At 41.9% G+C, this 21,529-nt stretch overlaps 1 protein-coding gene across 1 annotated transcript in view; it reads right to left on the reverse strand.

The window, feature by feature from the left end:
• LRRK1 (leucine rich repeat kinase 1) overlaps positions 1-21,529 on the reverse strand; it is a 395,700-nt gene that overhangs the window by 254,011 nt on the left and 120,160 nt on the right. The window contains exon 5 of the mRNA XM_053717594.1: positions 3,312-3,491. Within this exon, the coding sequence (XP_053573569.1) occupies positions 3,312-3,491 (180 nt within the window). The remainder of the gene's footprint in view (positions 1-3,311; positions 3,492-21,529) is intronic.

The following is a 21,529-nucleotide window of genomic DNA, read 5'->3' on the forward strand; positions in this document are numbered from 1 at the left end:
CTTGGTTAGCAATGTTATTTAAAAAATAAGCAAAATTATACATTTTTTTAAAAAAAAAAAAACTTTATGGGCTTTATAAATAGATCATCTACAAAACATTTATGCAAAGAAAAAATGAGTGTATAATGGCCCTTTAATGCTGCTTGAAGCATGAAACCGGTCTCCACCCTGAAGATGTCTCATGGTTACCTTCAGAAGTCTTGTGGGAACCAGAGTGGATCTTAGTTACAACTGCTAAGATCATCAACCTCAGGGCAGAAATCTTCTTTCATATCCCCCTGAGGAAAATAGTACGCACCGGTACTATTTAAAATAAAAAAATTCTTGATTGAATATACTAAAACTAACACCTCACTTTACCATGTCTTCCTAGTATAACACAGGCAAAGAGAATGACTGGTGGTGGAGGGGAAGGGATGAGCTATAAATACAGCTCTGCTGTGGTGCTCTTTGCCACTTCCTGTTAGCAGGAGGATAATATCCCATAAGGATGAAATCCGTGGACTCGTCGTATCTTGTAGAAGAAATCTAAGACTGAAAAACAAAATTAAGACAAGTACAGCAAAGCCGAGCAGGAGAGCAGACAGAATCGCAAGGGATTATCTCCCCTCTAATAAAGACACTTGCAACGGCAGGCTGATTCAAGCTTTCAACCTTTGGTATATGAGGCAGCAAACATAACCACTGAGCTACAGCATCTAGCCTAGTAACAGTTCCAGACTGCTCGATAGTAAACTATGCAATAGTGAAGAAGCGGAAGCCAATAAACCCAACATCAGCATCTCAGTAAGAAAAGGGATAACAGTCAAATCAGAGAAACAGTGTATAAAGTACTGCAAAGCTCTCTAATTTTTAAGCACTCAACAAACGTATTTGTACGATATCAGTTAAAGGGACAGTCTACTCCGGTCAATCTCCCTGGTTGGAAAAGTCAGGGGGGGATTGACATACAACATTACAGGTGGCGTAGTGGGTTTAGAAGCAGCGGTCTCATGACCGCTGGTTTTTAACTCTTCGCTGCAGGTATGCTCGTGTGAACCTGCAATGGCTGGGGCTCCGAAACCAATATCGGAGCTTCATAAATCTAGACCTTAGTTTTCCTGCTAATAACCTGCTAAGGGCTGTAAAGGGGAATGCAGGTACTTACCCATTAGTTGCCCCACCACTGATCTTACCCTGAATCCAACATGTAGGGCCAGTAGATTGTCCATCCAGTACTGTAACTAACAGTAGAGGATATACTGAGGGAGTGCATCTTCATATCCAAACAGAAGGAGGTTAAGGAACTATCCCAGTGACAGGCTTGTGACCACAACTCTAGAGAGTTGATTTACATTGCACAGCCAGTACCATCCTATGTCCTTCACTTCCAGGAACTATTCATTTGTTAAAATGTGGGATGCATTTCCCTGTAATTCTTCAGTAATCATGAAGATCTCTATCCTTGCCCTCTCCTTAATGAGGCAGAGAATTACTTGGAGGGAAAGGGAAGTATGAAGGATACTTACAGCTTTGGTGTGGGGTGGGTTTGCATCCTCCTGGTGGTCAGGAGATTAATTACCACAAGGATTTTTGTGGACTCTCACCATCTTAGAAAGAAATGCAGTTTAAAGAACTACAGCTACCCAATGTGTTTAATCAACATATTAGAGGTTACACCACTATGTCTCTAAGTGAGTGCACATACTTTATCAGGACTATAATATTGGGGCAAAGGATCCCTGTGATTGATCAGCTTGATAATTTACATGAGCAGCAAATGGAGCCGATAAGGAAGATATCCTTTATTCTTTGAATCTTTCTTGCAAGGCAAAGTGGTTCTCAGTAGTTGGCTGTTACAGTTTAACTCAAACATTACTGATGGTTATTTCAGTTCTGATTATAATGTCCCTTTAAATTACCATATATTGACATTGCAGATTTTCCAATTAAAGCAAAAGTGATTAAAGTCTGATAAAATATGTGGATGTATAGTTGTAATTGGAAAGATTACAGCTGACATATGTTGTGATAACATGGTATTGCGATTAAAGGGGCATAATACTCATACGCTAAATCACTTGAAACTGATGCAGTATAACTGTAAAAAGCTAACAGGAAAATATCACCTGAGCATATCTATGTAAAAAAGGAAGATATTTTACCTCACAATCTCCTCAGCTCAGCAGAGTAAGTTCTGTGTAAAAAGTTATACTCAGCTGCTCCCAGCTGCAGGTAAAAAAATTAAAAAAAAATGAAGAAATGAACAGCAGCCAATCAGCATCAGCAGTGCTGAGGTCATGAACTCTTTTACTGTGATCTCATGAGATTTGACTTAACTCTCATGAGATTTCATAGTAAGCTTCCTTTACCTGATTGGTGAAATAATATGAGAGTGCACAATGCTCATCCCTTCTGCTGTCCTAGGACAGACACACTAAAATGCTGCTTAGAAATCCTTTACAATGGGAGGTGGCTACTGAGGAACTTTTGAGGTAAAATATCTTTCTTTTTTACATAGAGATGTTCAGGTGATATTTTCTAGACAGCTTTTTACAGCTATGCTGCATCACTTTTAAGTGTTTAAACATTTGGGTATTATGGCCCTTTAAGTACTGCAGTTTACATTTTACATTGAGATTATACCATTGTTCAGCTTGATCACGTTAGAACCAAGAGGTTTACAAACTGAGCATCTTCATTATTGTTGATTCCTGCTCCAGAATTTAGTATTGCTGAATTCATTCTAAAGACAACATTCTAAGCTCTTTAGGTGCATGTGAATCCTCTATGCTAATTTCATAAGCTGGTTAGGCAACTATTTTAAATAAATAAAAAAATAATCATCATGCAATCATTTTTAAATACATATATACATATATGATAGGTAAAGTATTGAAATATACTGATTATTTCCCTTAATAGACATCTGCACTCTAGTATTATGCTCCAAATGTTCATTTAAATGATGTGACTTGTGCAAATGGCAACTCGCTCTGCTATAGCACACCACACAACCTCAGACTTTTAAAAAAAAAAAAAGTCTGAAGATGAAAAGTGCTTTGGTTGCGTTTGTAATGCAGTACATCAAATCCTGATTTATATACTGCCGTTGTTATTGGACCATATCAACTATGTTTAGTTTTGTATCCTGGCTTATACAAGCACTAAAATGCATTACATTATAAAGCTGACTACAAATCATTCTGTTCCTCCATCTTGACAATTTACAGAAAACATCTAGATGGATTATTTGAGAGATTTGAGAGATCTGAAAATGCATTCATAAATAATAAGTAATGTGGATTATGAAACAAATACATGTACTTCACCTGCCATGACAGCAGCATAAAGGGGCAGCTTTTTGAGAACTGGAAATTCATTGTTTCGTACTGCAAAGCAGTCTGCATCAGCATTATATGTCAGCACAAGGAGCTTGACCAAACTCAGATGACCCTGCTCACAGGAAGTAACGAGCATCCAGTTCAAGAGTGACTTGTGACTTGAGGGATCTGAACAACAGAATGCAAAAGAAAAGTTTATCAATAAGATTCATCAGTAAATCAATGTTTACTCTGTAGTATCGTATCATGTCATAGTATTTTTTTTATTTTTTTGAATAAGAAAAGTGTCCAAAAAAGAGAAATTAAGGATATTTTAAAAATGACATGCTCTAATTTGGTAGGACATGTAATTTTAGGACAATTGACCCTACACTACTGTGTGTTTAAACCCTGCAAAGGGATCAAACACACAATAGAAATGCTGCTCAGGACCTGCAGAACACTGCTGGTCCCACGTGGAAAAGACCACTGATCCAATCAGCAGCTCCAGTTGTACATGAGTTCTGCGACTAGCTATTTTCTGATTGGATAAGCAGCAGTTTCCGCTTTGGACCGAGAGTTCTCTGAAGGTCCCAAGAGGCACTTCTACGGGGTTTAAACACACAGTAGTGTAGAATTAGAGCATGTCTTTTTTTTTTTTTTTTACTATTATGGTCATTTAAATGTTCTATCAATGTCATATTACTTTTATAATACAGTATATTACAAATGAGTTAATATTAGACTACTACTACTCCTGCCCACAGCCATGTTTAAAGGCACAGTAAATACTGAGATTGTAATATAAATTACTATTTATTGCCCGTTTTCCTGTAATTTAATTTTGAATATTGTGCGTTTTACAGTTCTAAGGACTCAAAATGAAAAAGCTAGACCCTTTCACATATCAGTCCCTGCTTGGCTTGAGCAGACATAAGAAAAATTGAAACACATAGCAGGCTTTGTAAATATAATCACTGCGGCTAGCTGTGCCATCTCCAGAAGCAAGTCCTTCAAATAGGGCCCGTGGTGGGTGGAGTTTGGCATTTAAAACAACTGCAGCAAACAAGCAGTTTATTTATTACAAAAAGGTTCACACTCAGCAAATATGACTGCAAAACAATATTGTAATTACAATGTGTGTATTGTCCTTTGAAACAAAGATAGAGAGGAAGAGATGGAGGAGAAAAAAAGAGGAGTTAAAGTAAAGAAGAACAGAAAAACGAGGTTCCCATCAGAAATAGAAAGGGATTTACATGTTAACTATAAAAACTACATTTATGCTTACCTGCTACATTTATTTATTTCTTGACATGGTGAGTCCACGGATCATAATCAATTACTGTTGGGAATATCACTCCTGGCCAGCAAGTGCTGGCCAGCAAGTGGAGGCAAAAAGCACCACAGCAGAGCTGTTAAGTATAACTTCCCTTCCCACAACCCCCAGTCATTCGACCGAAGGAAAAGAATAGAAAGGAAATAACATAAAGGTGCAGAGGTGCCTGAGGTTTATATGACAAAGAGAAACTGTCTGAAAAAATGAAATTTATTCTTACCTGATAAATTTGTTTCTTTTACGATACGATGAGTCCACGGATTTCATCCTTACTTGTGGGATATCGCCTCCTGGTCAGCAGAAGGAGGCAAAGAGCACCACAGCAGAGCTGTATATATATATACCTCCTCCCTTCCCTCCCACTCCAGTCATTTGACCGAAGTTAGGAAGAGAAAGGAAAAGCCAAGGTGCAGAGGTGATTGAAGTTTAACAAAATTAAAGACCTGTCTCAGAAAAAACAGGGTGGGCCGTGGACTCATCGTATCGTAAAAGAAACAAATTTATCAGGTAAGAATAAGTTTCATTTTCTTTTACAAGATACGATGAGTCCACGGATTTCATCCTTACTTGTGGGATACAATACCAAAGCTATAGTACACGGATGAAACGGGAGGGACAAGACAGGTAACATAAACGGAAGGCATCACTGCTTGAAGAACTTTCCTCCCAAAAACAGCCTCAGACGAGGCAAAAGTATTGAATTTGGAAAATTTGGAAAAAGTGTGAAGAGACGACCAAGTTGCAGCGCTGCTGTTCAACAGAAGCATCATTTTTGAATGCCCATGAGGAAGCCAAAGCCCTAGTGGAGTGAGCCGTAATTCGTTCACGAGACTGCCGTCCAGCAGTCTCATATGCAAAACGGATGATACTCTTCAGCCAAAAAGAAAGAGAGGTAGCCGTAGCTTTCTGACCCCTACGTTTCCCCGAGAAAACAACAAACAGAGAAGATGATTGACGAAAATCCTTAGTCGCCTGTAAGTAGATCTTCAAGGCACGGACCACGTCCAAATTATGTAACAGGCGCTCTTTCTTAGAAGAAGGAGTAGGACACAAGGAAGGAACAACAATTTCCTGATTAATATTTTTATTAGAAACAACCTTAGGAAGAAAACCAGGCTTGGTACGTAACACCACCTTACCCCCATGAAAAATAAGATAAGGAGAATGACATTGTAAAGCCGAAAGCTCAGAAACTCTGCGAGCAGAAGAAATAGCAACCAAAAACAAAACCTTCCAAGATAACAACTTAATATCTATGGAATGCATAGGTTCAAACGGAACCCCTTGAAGAACATTAAGAACTAAATTCAAACTCCAAGGAGGAGCAATTGGTCTAAACACAGGCCTGATTCTAGTCAGAGCCTGACAAAAAGCCTGAACATCTGGAACATCTGCCAGACGCTTGTGTAGCAAAATAGACAAAGCAGAAATCTGTCCCTTTAAGGAACTGGCTGACAATCCTTTCTCCAATCCTTCTTGGAGAAAAGACAAAATCCTGGGAATCCTAACCCTACTCCAAGAGTAACCCTTGGAGTCGCACCAATAAAGACATTTACGCAATTTCTTATGGTAAATCTTCCTAGTAACAGGCTTACGTGCCTGAATCAAGGTATCAATGACCGAATCAGAGAATCCTCGCTTAGATAAAATCAAGCGTTCAATCTCCAAACAGTTAGCTGCAGAGAAACTAGATTCGGATGATGGAAGGGTCCCTGAATGAGAAAATGTCTTTCCTCAATGGAAGCTTCCATGGTGGCTGAGATGACATGTCCACCAGATCGGCATACCAAGTCCTGCGAGGCCACGCAGGAGCGATGAGGATCACCAAAGCCGTCTCCTGTTTGATTTGAGCAATCACCCGAGGAAGGAGAGCAAACGGAGGGAACACATAAGCTAGGTTGAATGACCAAGGCACTGCCAAGGCGTCTATCAGTTCGACTTGAGGATCCCTGGACCTGGATCCGTATCTCGGAAGTTTGGCATTCTGACGAGATGCCATAAGATCCAACTCCGGTCTGCCCCACTTGAGAATCAGGTTGGCAAATACCTCCGGATGGACCTCCCATTCCCCCGGATGAAAAGTCTGTCTGCTCAGAAAATCCGCTTCTCAGTTTTCCACTCCTGGGATGTAGATTGCTGACAGACAACAGGAGTGAGCCTCTGCCCACTGAATTATCCTGGCTACTTATGTAATCGCTAAGGAACTCCTGGTTCCTCCCTGATGATTGATGTAAGCTACAGTCGTGATGTTGTTTGACTGGAATCTGATGAATTTGGCCGAAGCCAAGTGAGGCCAAGCCTGAAGCGCATTGAATATTGCTCTCAACTCCAGGATGTTGATGGGAAGTAGAGACTCCGATCGAGTCCACACAACCTGAGCCCTCAGGGAGTTCTAGACCGCTCCCCATCCCATCAGGCTGGCGTCCGTTGTCACTATCACCCAAGAGGGTCTGCGGAAGCATGTCCCTTGGGACAGATGATCCGGCGACAACCACAATAGAAGAGAGTCCCTTGTCTCCTGATCTAGATCTATCTAAATTGGCATAATCTCCATTCCATTGTCTGAGCATGCTCAGTTATAGAGGTCTGAGATGAAAACGAGCAAACGGAATGATGTCCATTGCCGCTACCATCAATCAAATTGCCTTCATGCACTGAGCCACTGACGGCCGAGGATTGAACTGAAGAGTTCGGCAGGTATTCAGAATCTTTAACTTTGACGTCCGTCAAAAAGATCTTCATGGACAGAGAGTCGATTTGAGTTCCCAAGAAAGGAACCTTTGCCTGTAGAACTAACAAACTTTTTTCTAGATTCACTTTCCACCCGTGAGTCCTTAGAAAGGACAGAACAATGTCGGTATGAGACTTTGTTAGCTGATAAGACGACGCCTGGATCAGATTATATCGTCCAGATAAGGCGCCACTGCAATGCCCCGCGGCCTGAGAACCGCTAGAAGAGACCCCAGAACCTTTGTGAAGATTCTGGGCTCCGTGGCTAGACCGAAAGGAAGAGCCACGAACTGAAAATGTTTGTCCAGAAAGGCAAAATGGAGAAACTTGTGATGATCTTTGTAGATAGGAACATGTAGATATGCATCCTTTAGATCCATGGTAATCATAAATTGACCCTCCTGGATCAATGGAAGAATGGTACGAATAGTTTCCATCTGGAAAGATGGAACCCTGAGAAACTTGTTTAGACTTTTGAGATCTAAAATGGGCCGAATTGTTCCCTCTTTTTTGGGAACTACAAACAAATTTGAATAAAACCCTTGTCCCTGTTCCTGTGTCGGACTCCCATGGAAAAGAGGTCTCCTACACAACGTAAGAACGCCTCTCTTTTTATCTGGTCTACAGATAATCGAGAAAGAAGAAATCTTCCTCTGGGGGGGAGAATTTCTGAACTCCAACTGATACCCCTGAGACACAATTTCTAGTGTCAAGGGATCCTGAATATCTCTTATCCAAGCCTGGACAAAGAGAAAAAGTCTGCCCCCAACTAGATCCGGTCCCGGATCGTGGGCCGACCCTTCATTCTGACTTGGTAGCAGCAGCTGGTTTCTTGGATTGTTTACCTTTGTTCCAAGACTGGTTGGGTCTCCAAGTGGACTTGGTCTGTGAATAATTACCTTCCTGTTTAGCGGAAGAGGAGGAGGGGACTCCTTTGAAATTCCGAAAGGAATGAAAATTATTCTGTCGCCCTCTCTGTTTCGACTTTTTATCCTGAGGGAGGAGATGACCCTTGCCTCCCGTGATGTCAGAAATAATTTCCTTCAAGTCAGGCCCGAACAGGGTCTTCCCCATGTAAGGAATAGCCAAAAGCTTAGACTTGGATGACACATCCGCGGACCAAGACTTCAACCATAAAGCCCTGCGCGCTAAGATGGCAAAGCCCGAACTATTAGCCGCCAATTTAGTGATCTGCAGAGAAGCATCCGTAATAACTTAGCTAACTTAAGAGCTTTAATCTCTTCCAGAGGAGTCCCCACCTTAAGAGACTCTTCCAGGGTATCAAACCAATAAGCGGCCGCAGTGGTAACTGTAACATTACAGGCCACCGGTTGTTAAAGGAATCCCTGGTGAACATACATCTTTTTAAGGAAACCCTCCAACTTCTTATCCATGGGGTCCTTAAAAGCACAACTATCCTCAATAGGGATAGTAGTCCGTTTGGCCAGGGTAGAGATGGCACCCTCAATCTTGGGGACCGTCTGCCAAGAATCCCTAATAGTGTCAGCTATAGGGTACATCTTCTTAAAAATAGGAGAAGGGGAGAATGGAATACCTGGCCTCTCCCATTCTTTAGCAAGGATCTCTGAAGTTCTCTTAGGGACTGGAAATACATCCGAGTAGGAAGGAACTTCCAAATATTTGTCCAACTTACTCAATTTTTCTGGATGGACCACTATTGAGTCACAATCATCCAGAGTAACCAACACCTCCCTTAGTAATAGGCGAAGGTGTTCAAGTTTAAACCTGAAAGAGACTTCAGAGTCAGTCACGGGCAAGGCGCTCCCCGAATCAGAGAGTTCACCTTCAGACAGGACCTCCGTACCCTCCCGTTCACTGTGGGCGGGTACGTCCTCAATCGCCATCAGAGAATCAGAGGCTGAATTGACCACACAATTGTCGCTTCTTGTACGCTTGCCGTGCGATATATTTGGAAAATTAGATAACGCCTCGGAAAGAGTAGAAGACATCACTGCAGCAATGTCTTTTAAAGTAAATGCGGCAGAAACTGGCAAAATACCTGGCACCGCCTGAGCGGGAGTTAAAGACTTGGGGAGAAAGCTGCGGCATACTCTGCATCTCATCTGTAGATTCCTTAGAAGCATCCGCTTTAGGCAATGAAGTGTCATAAAAAATTTGGTCTTTATAGTGTAAAGCCCTCTGGACACATGAAAGGCAAAAAGGAACAGGAGGTTCCACAGGGACATTCATGCACATAGAGCATGGAACGGTTGGAATTACGTCTGAATCCATTATTTGACAGAAAATACAAATAACAACCTGTCTCTTTAAAAATAAACAAAAAATAAAAAATAAATATTTTTATTTTCAAGAAAAACTGACTGACAGTACCCAATATACACAATAAAAGCAGTTTGTTTTGCTAAATACTTGTGAACTACAAAGGGCAATAAATTTTGAAAAACTTCCGAGACCAAATAAAATGTTAAAACCTGCACCTAGCCCCAGCAGCTCTGCTGAGGCTCCTACCTGCCCCCTCGATCGAGCAACGGACAAATCCACCTTGAATTGCAGGTCCGGATCAACACTACAACGCAGCAGACCGCTTGTTTAGAAACCATGCGGTTGTAGCGTTCCACTAGCAGCACTTTATCAGAGACTGGGACTTCCTGAAGTAAGTGCTGCGCGGCTTTTCTTCAGCCCCAGCGTGCCAAGGAAGTCCCGCCTATTCTTGGGCATTAACCAAGCCCATAGAAACTAAGTGAAACGGCCATATTGTAAGACCGGGGCAAAAATGAAACCATGCCCACGCGGTCGTGACGACTCCGCTACAGGAAACCCTGTAATTAGCCCAGAGTGAAAACCGGAGACTCCGGTAATAAAGAGAGCCTAATACATTCCCCAGCGTCAGCCCCAAAAAAAACCCTTGGGAGACATCCACCAGATAACAATGACCCCTTTAAGCGTGTCAATGTTAAGAAACACGCAGTTTTAGGGAGATTATCCTAACCATGTGGGTGCTACATAATTCTAAGAGGACCCACACTCTGTAGACAAGGAACACTTCTTCTCCTTGTTGAGAGTCCACAATCTGTCCCCAGTAGAAGAAAAAGTGTACAGCCATATCTGAGAATTTTGCCCCCAGAAACATAAAGACTGCACTTACCTCAATGCTGAGTAACAGCATGAGATGTCCCACAGGATCCAGAGGTCTTCTCCCTCCAGCAGCTCTGTGGACACAGAAGGGCCTTAGTTACTATATGCTAAGACCATATTCCAGAAGGGCAGCACAAGTATGGGAGGCGCAGTGAGGCTAAAACCCCACCAGTTCCCATTGCTCTAAAGCCACCTGTAGCTCTACTCTAGAGGCTGAGAAGGAATACAGCTACACCCTATAGTAAAATAGCACACTTTGGCACCATTTTAAAAATAATAAATTCTTGATTGAAGAATCTAAACTAATACCTCACTTTACCTCTTCCTATCACTAACACAGGCAAAGAGAATGACTGGAGTGGGAGGGAAGGGAGGAGCTATATATACAGCTCTGCTGTGGTGCTCTTTGCCTCCTCCTGCTGACCAGGAGGCGATATCCCACGAGTAAGGATTAAATCCGTGGACTTATCGTATCTTGTAAAAGAAAACAGGTCGGGCCATGGACTCACCATGTCAAGAAAGAAAGAAATTTATCAGGTAAGCATAAAAATATAATTTATGCTTACCTGATAAATTTATTTCTCTTGTAGTGTAGTCAGTCCACGGGTCATCAATTACTTATGGAATATATCTCTTCCTAACAGGAAGCTGCAAGAGGATCACCCAAGCAGAGCTGTTATATAGCTCCACCCCTCACATGTCATATTCAGTCATTCGACCAAAACCAGACGAGAAAGGAGAAACCATAGGGTGCAGTGGTGACTGGAGTTTAATTAAAATTTAGATCTGCCTTAAAGACAGGGCGGGCCGTGGACTGACTACACTACAAGAGAAATAAATTTATCAGGTAAGCATAAATTATGTTTTCTCTTGTTAAGTGTAGTCAGTCCACGGGTCATCCATTACTTATGGAATATCAATACCAAAGCTAAAGTACACGGATGAAGGGAGGGACAAGGCAGGAACCTTAAACAGAAGGAACCACTGCCTGAAGCACCTTTCTCCCAAAAATAGCCTCCGAAGAAGCAAAAGTGTCAAATTTGTAAAATTTTTAAAAAGTGTGAAGTGAAGACCAAGTTGCAGCCTTGCAAATCTGTTCAACAGAGGCCTCATTTTTAAAGGCCCAGGTGGAAGCCACAGCTCTAGTAGAATGAGCTGTAATCCTTTCAGGAGGCTTCTGTCCAGCAGTCTCATAGGCTAAACGTATTATGCTACGAAGCCAAAAAGAGAGAGAGGTAGCCGAAGCCTTTTGACCTCTTCTCTGTCCAGAGTAAACGACAAACAGGGAAGAAGTTTGACGAAAATCTTTAGTTGCCTGCAAATAGAACTTCAGGGCACGGACTACGTCTAGATTATGCAAAAGTCGTTCCCTCTTTGAAGAAGGGTTAGGACACAGTGATGGAACAACAATCTCTTGATTGATATTCCTGTTAGTAACTACCTTAGGTAAGAACCCAGGTTTAGTACGCAGAACTACCTTGTCTGAATGAAAAATCAGATAAGGAGAATCACAATGTAAGGCAGATAACTCAGAGACTCTTCGAGCCGAGGAAATAGCCATCAAAAACAGAACCTTCCAGGATAACAGCTTGATATCAATGGAATGAAGGGGTTCAAATGGAACGCCTTGAAGAACGTTAAGAACTAAGTTTAAGCTCCACGGCGGAGCAACAGTCTTAAACACAGGCTTAATCCTAGCTAAAGCCTGACAAAAAGCCTGAACGTCTGGAACTTCTGCCAGACGTTTGTGTAGAAGAATAGACAGAGCAGAAATCTGTCCCTTTAACGAACTAGCAGATAAGCCCTTTTCTAAACCCTCTTGTAGAAAAGACAATATCCTAGGAATACTAACCTTACTCCATCAGTAACTCTTGGATTCGCACCAATATAAATATTTACGCCATATCTTATGGTAAATTCTTCTGGTAACAGGCTTCCTAGCCTGTATTAAGGTATCAATAACCGACTCCGAGAAGCCACGCTTTGATAGAATCAAGCGTTCAATCTCCATGCAGTCAGCCTCAGAGAAATTAGATTTGGATGGTTGAAAGGACCCTGAATTAGAAGGTCCTGTCTCAGAGGCAGAGACCACGGTGGGCAGGACGACATGTCCACTAGGTCTGCATACCAGGTCCTGCGTGGCCACGCAGGCGCTATCAGAATCACCAAAGCTCTCTCCTGTTTGATCTTGGCAATCAAACGAGGAAGCATCGGAAATGGTGGAAACACATAAGCCATGTTGAAGACCCAAGGGGCTGTCAGAGCATCTATCAGCACCGCTCCCGGGTCCCTGGACCTGGATCCGTAACAAGGAAGCTTGGCGTTCTGGCGAGACGCCATGAGATCCAGATCTGGTTTGCCCCAACGATGAATCAGTTGAGCAAAGACCTCCGGATGAAGTTCCCACTCCCCCGGATGAAAAGTCTGGCGACTTAGAAAATCCGCCTCCCAGTTCTCCACGCCTGGGATGTAAATCGCTGACAGGTGGCAAGAGTGAGACTCTGCCCAGCGAATTATCTTTGAGACTTCCAACATCGCTAGGGAACTTCTGGTTCCCCCTTGATGGTTGATGTAAGCCACAGTCGTGATGTTGTCCGACTGAAATCTGATGAACCTCAGAGTTGCTAACTGAGGCCAAGCTAGGAGAGCATTGAATATTGCTCTTAATTCCAGAATATTTATTGGGAGGAGTTTCTCTTCCTGAGTCCATAGTCCCTGAGCCTTCAGGGAGTTCCAGACTGCGCCCCAGCCTAGAAGGCTGGCGTCTGTTACAATCGTCCAATCTGGCCTGTGAAAGGTCATCCCCTTGGACAGATGTGGCCGAGAAAGCCACCATAGAAGAGAATCTCTGGTCTCTTGATCCAGATTTAGCAGGGGGACAAATCTGAGTAATCCCCATTCCACTGACTTAGCATGCACAATTGCAGCGGTCTGAGATGCAGGCGCGCAAATGGTACTATGTCCATTGTCGCTACCATTAAGCCGATTACTTCCATGCACTGAGCTACTGACGGGTGTGGAATGGAATGAAGGACACGGCAAGCATTTAGAAGTTTTGATAACCTGGCCTCCGTCAGGTAAATTTTCATCTCTACAGAATCTATAAGAGTCCCTAGAAAAGGAACCCTTGTAAGTGGTAATAGAGAACTCTTTTCCACGTTCACCTTCCACCCATGCGACCTCAGAAATGCCAGAACTATCTCTGTATGAGACTTGGCAGTTTGAAAACTTGACGCTTGTATCAGAATGTCGTCTAGGTACGGAGTCACCGCTATGCCTCTCGGTCTTAGTACCGCCAGAAGTGAGCCCAGAACTTTTGTAAAGATTCTTGGAGCCGTAGCTAATCCGAAGGGAAGAGCTACAAACTGGTAATGCCTGTCTAGGAAAGCAAATCTTAGGTACCGATAATGATCCTTGTGAATCGGTATGTGAAGGTAGGCATCCTTTAAGTCCACTGTGGTCATGTACTGACCCTCTTGGATCATGGGAAGGATGGTTCGAATAGTTTCCATTTTGAATGATGGAACTCTTAGGAATTTGTTTAGGATTTTTAAGTCCAAGATTGGTCTGAAGGTTCCCTCTTTCTTGGGAACCACAAATAGATTTGAATAGAATCCTTGCCCGTGTTCTGTCCGTGGAACTGGGTGGATCACCCCCATTAGTAAGAGGTCTTGTACACAGGGTAGAAACGCCTCTTTCTTTATTTGGTTTGCTGATAACCTTGAAAGATGAAATCTCCCTCGTGGAGGAGAAGTTTTGAAGTCCAGGAGATATCCCTGAGATATGATCTCCAACGCCCAGGGATCCTGGACATCTCTTGCCCAAGCCTGGGCGAAGAGAGAAAGTCTGCCCTCCACTAGATCCGTTTCCGGATAGGGGGCCCTCTCTTCATGCTGTCTTAGGGGCAGCAGCAGGTTTCTTGGCCTGCTTGCCCTTGTTCCAGGACTGGTTAACTTTCCAGCCCTGTCTGTAACGAGCACCAGCTCCTTCCTGTTTTGGAGCGGAGGAAGTTGATGCTGCTCCTGCCTTGAAGTTACGAAAGGCACGAAAATTAGACTGTTTGGCCTTTGATTTGGCCCTGTCCTGAGGTAGAGCATGGCCCTTACCTCCCGTAATGTCAGCTATAATTTCTTTCAAGCCGGGCCCGAATAAGGTCTGCCCTTTGAAAGGAATATTAAGCAATTTAGATTTAGAAGTCACGTCAGCTGACCAGGATTTAAGCCATAGCGCTCTGCGCGCTTGGATGGCGAATCCGGAGTTCTTAGCCGTAAGTTTGGTTAAATGTACGACGGCATCAGAAACAAATGCGATAGCTAGCTTAAGTGCTTTAAGCTTGTTCATAATTTCATTCAATGGAGCTGTGCGAATGGCCTCTTCCAGAGACTCAAACCAGAATGCCGCCGCAGCAGTGACAGGTGCAATGCATGCAAGGGGCTGTAAGATAAAATCTTGTTGAACAAACATTTTCTTAAGGTAACCCTCTAATTTCTTATCCATTGGATCTGAAAAGGCACAACTATCCTCCACCGGGATAGTGGTACGCTTAGCTAAAGTAGAAACTGCTCCCTCCACCTTAGGGACCGTCTGCCATAAGTCTCGTGTGGTGGCGTCTATAGGAAACATTTTCCTAAATATGGGAGGAGGGGAAAAAGGCACACCAGGTCTATCCCACTCCTTGCTAATAATCTCTGTAAGCCTTTTAGGTATAGGAAACACGTCAGTACACACCGGTACCGCATAGTATCTATCCAACCTACATAATTTTTCTGGAATTGCAACCGTGTTACAATCATTCAGAGCCGCTAATACCTCCCCTAGCAATATGCGGAGGTTCTCAAGCTTAAATTTAAAATTAGAAATCTCTGAATCCAGTCTCCCTGGATCAGATCCGTCACCCACAGAATGAAGCTCTCCGTCTTCATGTTCTGCAAACTGTGACGCAGTATCTGACATGGCTCTCACCTCATCCGCGCGCTCTGTCCTTAACCCAGAGCTATCGCGCTTGCCTCTTAATTCTGGCAATTTAGATAATACTTCTGTCATAACAGTAGCCATGTCTTGCAAAGTGATTTGTAAGGGCCTCCCTGATGTACTTGGTGCCACAAAATCACGCACCTCCTGAGCGGGAGGCGAAGGTACTGACACGTGAGGAGAGTTAGTCGGCATAACTTCCCCCTCGTTGTCTGGTGATAATTTCTTTACATGTAAAGATTTACTTTTATTTAAAGTAACATCAATGCAATTAGTACACAAATTTCTATTGGGCTCCACATTGGCCTTTAAACATAGTGAACAAAGAGATTCATCTGAGTCAGACATGTTTAAACAGACTAGCAATAAGACTAGCAAGCTTGGAAATACTTTTCTAAATAAATTTACAAGCAATATAAAAAACGCTACTGTGCCTTTAAGAAGCACAAAAAGCTGTCACAGTTGAAATAACAATGAACCAAAATAGTTATAGCAACCAATTTTTCACAGTAAATGTATTAAGTTAGCAAAGGATTGCACCCACCAGCAAATGGATGATTAACCCCTTAATACCCAAAAACGGATAACAATTTAATAATTAACGTTTTTATCACAGTCAAAACACACTGTCACAGGTCTGCTGTGACTGATTACCTCCCTCAAAATGAATTTTGAAGACCCCTGAGCTCTCTAGAGACGATCTGGATCATGGAGGACAGATTGTGACTGAATTTTTACTGCGCAAAAAAGCGCTAAAATAGGCACCTCCCACTCATATTACAACAGTGGGGAAGCTCAGATAACTGTTTCTATGCAGAAAACAAAGATGGCCATGTGGTAAAAATCATGCCCCAATAAGTTTTATCACCAAGTACCTCACAAAAAACGATTAACATGCCATTAAACGTTTTGAACATACATTTTAAAAGTTATGAAGTGTTATTAATAAGCCTGCTACCAGTCGCTTTTACTGCAGTTAAGGCTCATACATTATTTCAGTATTAACAGTATTTTCAGAGTCAATTCCATTCCTTAGAAAAATACATTCAGTGTACACACACTCATCAGCCTAATACCAGTCGCTATCACTGCATTTAAGGCTGAACTTACGTTACATTGGTATCAGCAGTATTTTCTCAGTCAATTCCATTCCTCAGAAAAATAATTTACTGCACATACCTCGTTTGCAGGGGGGCCCTGCATGCTATTCCCCTTTTCTGAAGTTACCTCACTCCTCAGATGAGAACAGCCAGTGGATCTTAATTACGTCTGCTAAGATCATAGAAAACGCAGGCAGATTCTTCTTCTAATGCTGCCTGAGAACAAACAGCACACTCCGGTGCCATTTAAAATAACAAACTTTTGATTGAAGAAATAAACTAAGTTAAAAAACACCACAGACCTCTCACAGCAACCTATCTTTAGTTAGGCTGCAAGAGAATGACTGAATATGACATGTGAGGGGAGGAGCTATATAGCAGCTCTGCTTGGGTGATCCTCTTGCAGCTTCTTGTTAGGAAGAGATATATTCCATAAGTAATGGATGACCCGTGGACTGACTACACTTAACAAGAGAAAATTGTTTTCTTTCTAATGACATGGTGAGTCCACGGATCATCAACAATTACTGTTGGGAATCAATACCCAAGCTAGTGGACACAGATGATAAGGGAGGGACAAGACAGGTAACCTAAACAGAAGGCACCACTGTTTGAAGAACCTTTTCCCAAAAGAAGACTCAGCCCAGGCAAAAGTATCAAACTTATAGAATTTAGAAAAAATATGCAAAGATGACCAAGTTGCAGACTTGCAAAATTGTCCACAGAAGCTTCATTCTTGAAAGCCCAGGAAGAAGGGACAGCCCTTGTGGAATGAGCTGTGATCTTCTCAGGAGCTTGCTGACCAGCAGTCTCATAGGCCAAACGGATAACACTCTTCAGCCAAAAAGAAAGGGAAGTAGCCGTAGCTTTCTTGACCCTTGCGTTTCCCAGAAAAACAAACAAATAAGGCAGAGGACTGACGAAAGTCCTTAGTCGCCTGCAGATAGAATTTCAGCGCACGAACAACATCTAGGTTATGCAACGAGCGTTCCTTATGAGAAGAAGGGTTAGGACACAAAGAAGGAACAACAATTTTCTGATTAATATTCGTGAACGAAACAACTTCAGGCAAGAAACTCAACTTAGTACGCAAAACCACTTTATCAGAATGAAATATAAGATAAGGGGAATCACACTGTAGCGCCGAGAGCTCTAAAACTCTCCGAGCAGAGGCCCAAAGGTAACAACTTAATATCTAAGGAATGCATAGGCTCAAACAGAGCCTGCTGTATAACCTTAAGAACAAGATTAAGACTCCAGGGAGGAGTAACCGGATTAAACACAGGCCGGATCCTGACCAAGGCCTGACAAAATGATTGCACGTCTGGCACATCCGCCAAACTCTTATGCAACAAAATAGACAATGCCAAAATCTGACCCTTCAGGGTACTAGCTGACAAACCCTTCTCCAGACCATCCTGGAGAAATGACAAAATCCTAGGAATCCCTTGGATTCACACCAATACCAATATTTACGCCAAATCTTATAGAGGATATTACGAGTCACAAGCTTACGAGCCTGGATCAAGGTCTCAATGACCGACTCTAAAAACCCATGCTTAGATAAAATTAAGCGTTCAACCTCCAAGCAGTTAGCTTCAGCAAATAAGGCATTGCATTTAATGGAGACAATGACAGGAAACGTCCTCTTAAGGACAGAAGACGGAGAAAACTCAAAGAGTAGCTCTCCTATTCATGTTAGCACGATTTGCTATTGAAGAATCCTAGTATCTATAAAATTCACTAGATTATTTAGGGATTGACAACGACAGACGTATCGGAGTCACTCCAAGGCAACCAAAAACCTCCTTTATTCACATACGAAGGTGTTCAGGCTGAAATCTGAAGTATACAACTTCAGCAATAGATAAAAGGAATTATACTGTCCTCATCTGAGAATTTATCCTCAGAGGCTACTGACGTTATCCTCCTCATCAGATCTAGGAGGAAGGCAAACAGTGTAGCAAGCAGGCGGTAAAGAAACCTTGCTATCTGAATATCTAATATTCCTCCTGCAATTTCCCCCCTGAAAAAAGGAAAAACAGATAATGCTAAAGCTACCCAAAGCATACCCAAGTAGCAGATTCTGCAGCAAATAACTCAAGGAGATAATGAGGAACCGCAGGGCACAGTAGGTGACACCATAAAGGCTTGGGACGTGGAAGGAGAAAACTGTGGAAATACCTACACAGCATCATCCTGTGAGTGATTGGGTTCAGAGACAACGCGTTGTTCCTATCTCAGGAAATTTAGTGAAACAAGAACGCACATAATTGTATCTCTGCAAACAATATTAGTGTCTAAAAGCCAAATTAATCGAATTTTAATATCTAAATATTATAATGAAAATACAAGACTGTCACTTTAAAAACAGTAATCTAAAGTCAATGTAAGAGACGTTGCAGCAGTCAAGAGTATACTTAGCACGATTTGTCCTGCAATTTTTTGCTCATACAAAATAAAGAAAACATTATATCCTCAAGAAAAAACAAACATTCAACATAAACATGATAAGGAACGTTTTAAATCTACACTATCAATTGGATAGAGTAGGACTTGCACATTAACATTTGTGTTGTGTAACAAGAAAAGCGTAAGCTCCATTCCCAGTCAGAGTTGACTGAGAAAGGTGGGGTCACATGACCGGACCCAGCCAGAGACGTAAATGGCGCCGCAGCTCCTTCTCTGTGAAGAAGGAGGCGGAGACACAACTAACAGTATGGGATACAGCGCGCAACATTATTTAACATCGCGCTTCAAACTACCACAAACTACCACCACCAGAAATTCTGCTTGACCCTGTGCCAAGCAATTACAATCTCGCATTGAACTCATAAACTGCTCCTTCACACAGCAGTGTGGCAGTAACTTCGTAATTAGGAAACCGCCATCGAATTGCACAGACAAAAAACAGAGACACTACACAAAAAGTGTCCATACTAAGAAGCTAAAAATACAACTACATAGAGTCACTACTCCGATAAAAATAGTATAGCGGTGACATTAACCCCAAAGTGCCTCTAAACATACCATGAGCCCAGACAATCAGGGGATTCATATTAACCCCTAGTCTCCTGTCACCATAAGTGCCCTACGTCCTGCCTAAAATATCATTCAAGGGATATGTGCCTCCCATATAATGTTGCAGAGAAGGATTAACCCTTTTAGTGCCAGTCTCCCACCCTGAAGATGAAAAGGCACTTACCTGCAGTCTAGCCGTCCGGCAGGAGGACAGCCTACCTGATATAAGAGGATGCCACTCCTCACAGAGATCTGTAGAGAAAAGACAGAGTAAACCTACTCAGGCTTTCTATGCCATGGGCAGCAACAATGTTAGGAAAACGCAGCAAGGCCCACCTTACAAGTCCTAACTGCTTTAAAGCCACCACTGCCCTACTGAAGAGACTAATGAGGAGTATGGCTATACCCAAACTTGAAAGGAAAGATCAGAGCAAACCTACTCTGCTTTCAAAATAATAAAATCTTGATTGAAGTGAAAGAAATCCAATCTTCTTCAGACACCAAAAACTTCACCTCTTCCTTGTACTGAAGGCAAAGAGAATGACTGGGGGTTGTGGGAAGGGAAGTGATACTTAATAGCTTTGCTGTGGTGCTCTTTGCCTTCTCCTGCTGGCCAGGAGTGATATTCCCAACAGTAATTGATGATGATTTGTGGACTCACCATGTCATTAGAAAGAAATCCTGTTTTCACTCACATTTGTTTTAGCATGAAGCAATAGATTGCTATTTTATAAAAATAGTTTTACCAAAGCAGCACAAGTTCCTTAAAAGCTGCAGTTAATACCTTAAAAAAGTGTGTGCATGATGGGCAAGGCAATCAATAGCCTAGTTACCCATTCTGAATAGGAACCCTAGTGCAGGGTGTACCTTAGCCTCAAGACACCCTCTAAATATGTAAAGAGTCAAAAGGAACAAATGGAAAAGGTGGAGATGCTGCAAACAACAGTATATGTATCAGGTGATGAGAATAAAGGATTCAGCTTAAAGGGACAGTTTACTCAAAAATTGTCTCCCCTTTAATTTGTTCCCAACACTCCACTTTACATGCTGGAGTGTATTAAATTATTTACAAGTATTTCCATTAAACTTATATTGGCATTTGAATTAGTTTATTTAGCCTGTGGTATCCCCACCCATCCTGAAAGTTTTTGGCCACAAGGCCCAGCTGTGTTAACACAGCCAGTAGAAAAAATTACACTCCCAGTGGGTTATAGAAGAGATAAGGTAATAAAATGTTAATTCTCCATTGTTCTCTACAAGTATTGGTGATTGGTTTATGGACAGATATAAGATAAAGAAGCATGTATATGTACACAATGTGATAAAGTAATGAGATCTGATTATACCTACAAGCTCAACCCATTTTATTAGGTTGTGGTTTCAAAACACAAAATCAGCTAATTCATATACACAAATAAGCCTTAAAAAAGCAAATCTCATACATTTTATGAGTTTAAAAAAAAGTAATTGGAAACACATTAAGGGAAAAACAATTTTATAGTATAATGTCCCTTTAAGAGAATACTATTGGGAGTGGAGCGGTGGGAAAGGCTGGAAATCTAAAGATATTAATGGACCAGTAAATACAGTAGATTTGCATAATCAACAAATGCATGATAAAAAGACAATACAGTAGCACTTAGTCTGAACTTCAAATGAGTAGATTTAATTTTTTTCTTCAACATTTCAAAGTTATGTCTATTTCCCCTCCCCCTGTATCATGCAACAGCCCTCAGCCAATCATAAATGCACATCCGTATATTCTGTGAATTCTTACACATGATCAGTAGGAGATGTTGACTCAAAACGTGTAAATATAAAAAGACTGTGCACATTTGTTAACGGAAATACATTGGAAAGTTGTTTAAAATTGCTGCTCTATCTGAATCATGACTTGAGTGTCCTTTGCTTTGAAAACATTAAGATGTGGCTGATATATTACAACAGAAATG

This window comes from Bombina bombina, chromosome 6, assembly GCF_027579735.1.
Source record: "Bombina bombina isolate aBomBom1 chromosome 6, aBomBom1.pri, whole genome shotgun sequence".
Taxonomy (NCBI): domain Eukaryota; kingdom Metazoa; phylum Chordata; class Amphibia; order Anura; family Bombinatoridae; genus Bombina; species Bombina bombina.